This window comes from Sinocyclocheilus rhinocerous, unplaced genomic scaffold (assembly GCF_001515625.1).
Source record: "Sinocyclocheilus rhinocerous isolate Xijiao unplaced genomic scaffold, SAMN03320098_v1.1 scaffold2781, whole genome shotgun sequence".
Classification (NCBI taxonomy): Eukaryota; Metazoa; Chordata; class Actinopteri; order Cypriniformes; family Cyprinidae; genus Sinocyclocheilus; species Sinocyclocheilus rhinocerous.
The window spans coordinates 10,665-12,424 of NW_015630344.1; the positions used below are offsets into that span (position 1 = coordinate 10,665).

At 36.9% G+C, this 1,760-nt stretch overlaps 1 protein-coding gene across 3 annotated transcripts in view; it reads left to right on the forward strand.

Annotated features, from left to right (window-relative positions):
* The first annotated feature begins 442 nt into the window (after window positions 1-442).
* LOC107740083 (arginine/serine-rich coiled-coil protein 2-like) overlaps window positions 443-1,760 on the forward strand; it is an 18,511-nt gene continuing 17,193 nt past the window's right edge. For 2 of the 3 annotated variants that reach the window (XM_016552363.1, XM_016552364.1), the window contains exons 1-2: window positions 443-587; window positions 1,026-1,149. In XM_016552363.1, coding sequence (XP_016407849.1) covers window positions 582-587; window positions 1,026-1,149 — 130 coding nt within the window. In that variant the 5' untranslated portion in view covers window positions 443-581. Of the gene's footprint in view, window positions 588-1,025; window positions 1,150-1,760 lie in introns of those variants that run through there. The other variant, XM_016552365.1, reaches the window with a different exon arrangement.

A 1,760-nucleotide genomic window follows, 5' to 3' on the forward strand; every position in this document is an offset into this window, starting at 1 on the left:
GCCCCCACGAGAGATTTGTGTCAGAATGGCGAACGAAAACTTCAGAAGCGTAAACGAAAACTTCAGAAGCGTAAATGAAAACTCTGGAAGCACATTTGTAAGTACAGATCAGCGAATTAAAGAGGAGAAAACCATTGCAAAACATGCAGTGTATTAAAAACGAAGTCAAAGATTTTGCCTGCAATTCATTTTTTTTCAGTTTCAAAGACATTTTATTCAGTTTCAATTTATATTTTCATAAGTTTCTTGAAAAATTACATTAATTTTAATTGGCACAAACGTAATCCCATAGACTGGAAGGACGAATTTAATTAAGATATAGTACGTTAAAGTGAGACAGCAGATGGCAGTAATGCAATACTATGGATGCCAACTGCCGTAAAACTCAAATGAAGAAGAAGAAGAGAAGGTCCAGCCGCAAGGGGGCACTGTGCTTTTGCAGCTTTCTGCTAATATTAGTAGAAATAGAAAGAAACATCCGGGTATTGTTCCACCGCAAAAGAAACGAATGATAGAAGGAGGTTGTCGCATTCTGCTGCTAACTACAGGGATACAGCGAATTACTTTCTTTATTCGTTAACATGGCGGCAAGTACATTTGTTTGATTATTGTTTTGGGCGAGATTACAGTTGAGAAAAGCCTATAATTAATGAAACAGTAATTCATTGGCTGCATTCTGTACTCGGAAAATGGCGGATACCTTATTCCAAACTAAGTAGAAAAGAATGAAGGCTCAAAACGATACTGTGAACTAAAATGCCAACCTGTTATGTTAAAAATTTAGAGTGTATCTGAGATGACAAATGATTTGATTTTGTGAGAATTTGCTGTATCATGCACATAAACAGGCGGCGATTAGCTGGCCAACGTAATTCGCGGCTAACGTGATACAATTTACGCTTCTTATTACTCAGGACAACACTCAAATTGTACTAAGTATTCATAATCAATGAGCGGTTTGATACTTTTGCATGCTTCACTTATTTTGCATAATTATTTTGAATTTGTGATTTGGTTCCAATCAGGCAAATGACGCCAAATACCATGAGTCCCTGTCCGGAAAATCGCACACAGATGAAGATCGTCAGCGGAGCTCGAAGCATTGCTCGCGGTCCAGATCACGATCAGTGGACCGAAAGCGCAAGTCAGGTAGACCAGGTTCATTAATAATGACATCTCGCAGTCATTCTCATTTAAAAAAGCACTGCCAAAAAAAAATGAAGCCTTAAAACTCGAACGTTAAGTTATTGGCAAGATTTTAAAGGGGCTACATTTCCTATTTATAACAATACTTACAGTGTATTTAGACACCTTCATTTTCACTAAAATGCTTTTTCATGTTCACATAAATCATGAACACTCCAGTCCATACCCTACAATGACATTTAGTAAAATTGTTTTTGTACAATCTAATTTTTAGACAAATCTAGTAAAAACTAGATTTTTGAGTCGTTACATGGATTGGCAGGTTGTTGTTGGATTGGTTCTTGTTTTAATTATGAACTTGCTTCATTTTGATCAGTTCCACAGAAAATAAGACATCTTACAGTGTCGTATTTCATTTTGAATAGTTTGATTTAAAGGGGTCATATGATGCGATTTCAAGTTTTCCTTTCTCTTTGGAGTGTTACAAGCTGATTGTGCATAGATAAGATCCCTGAAGTTGCAAAGACTAAAGTCTCAAAACCAAAGAGATATTCTTTATCAAAGTTAAGACTCTGCCACGCCCCCCTAAAACGGCTCGTCCTAACACGCCCCCA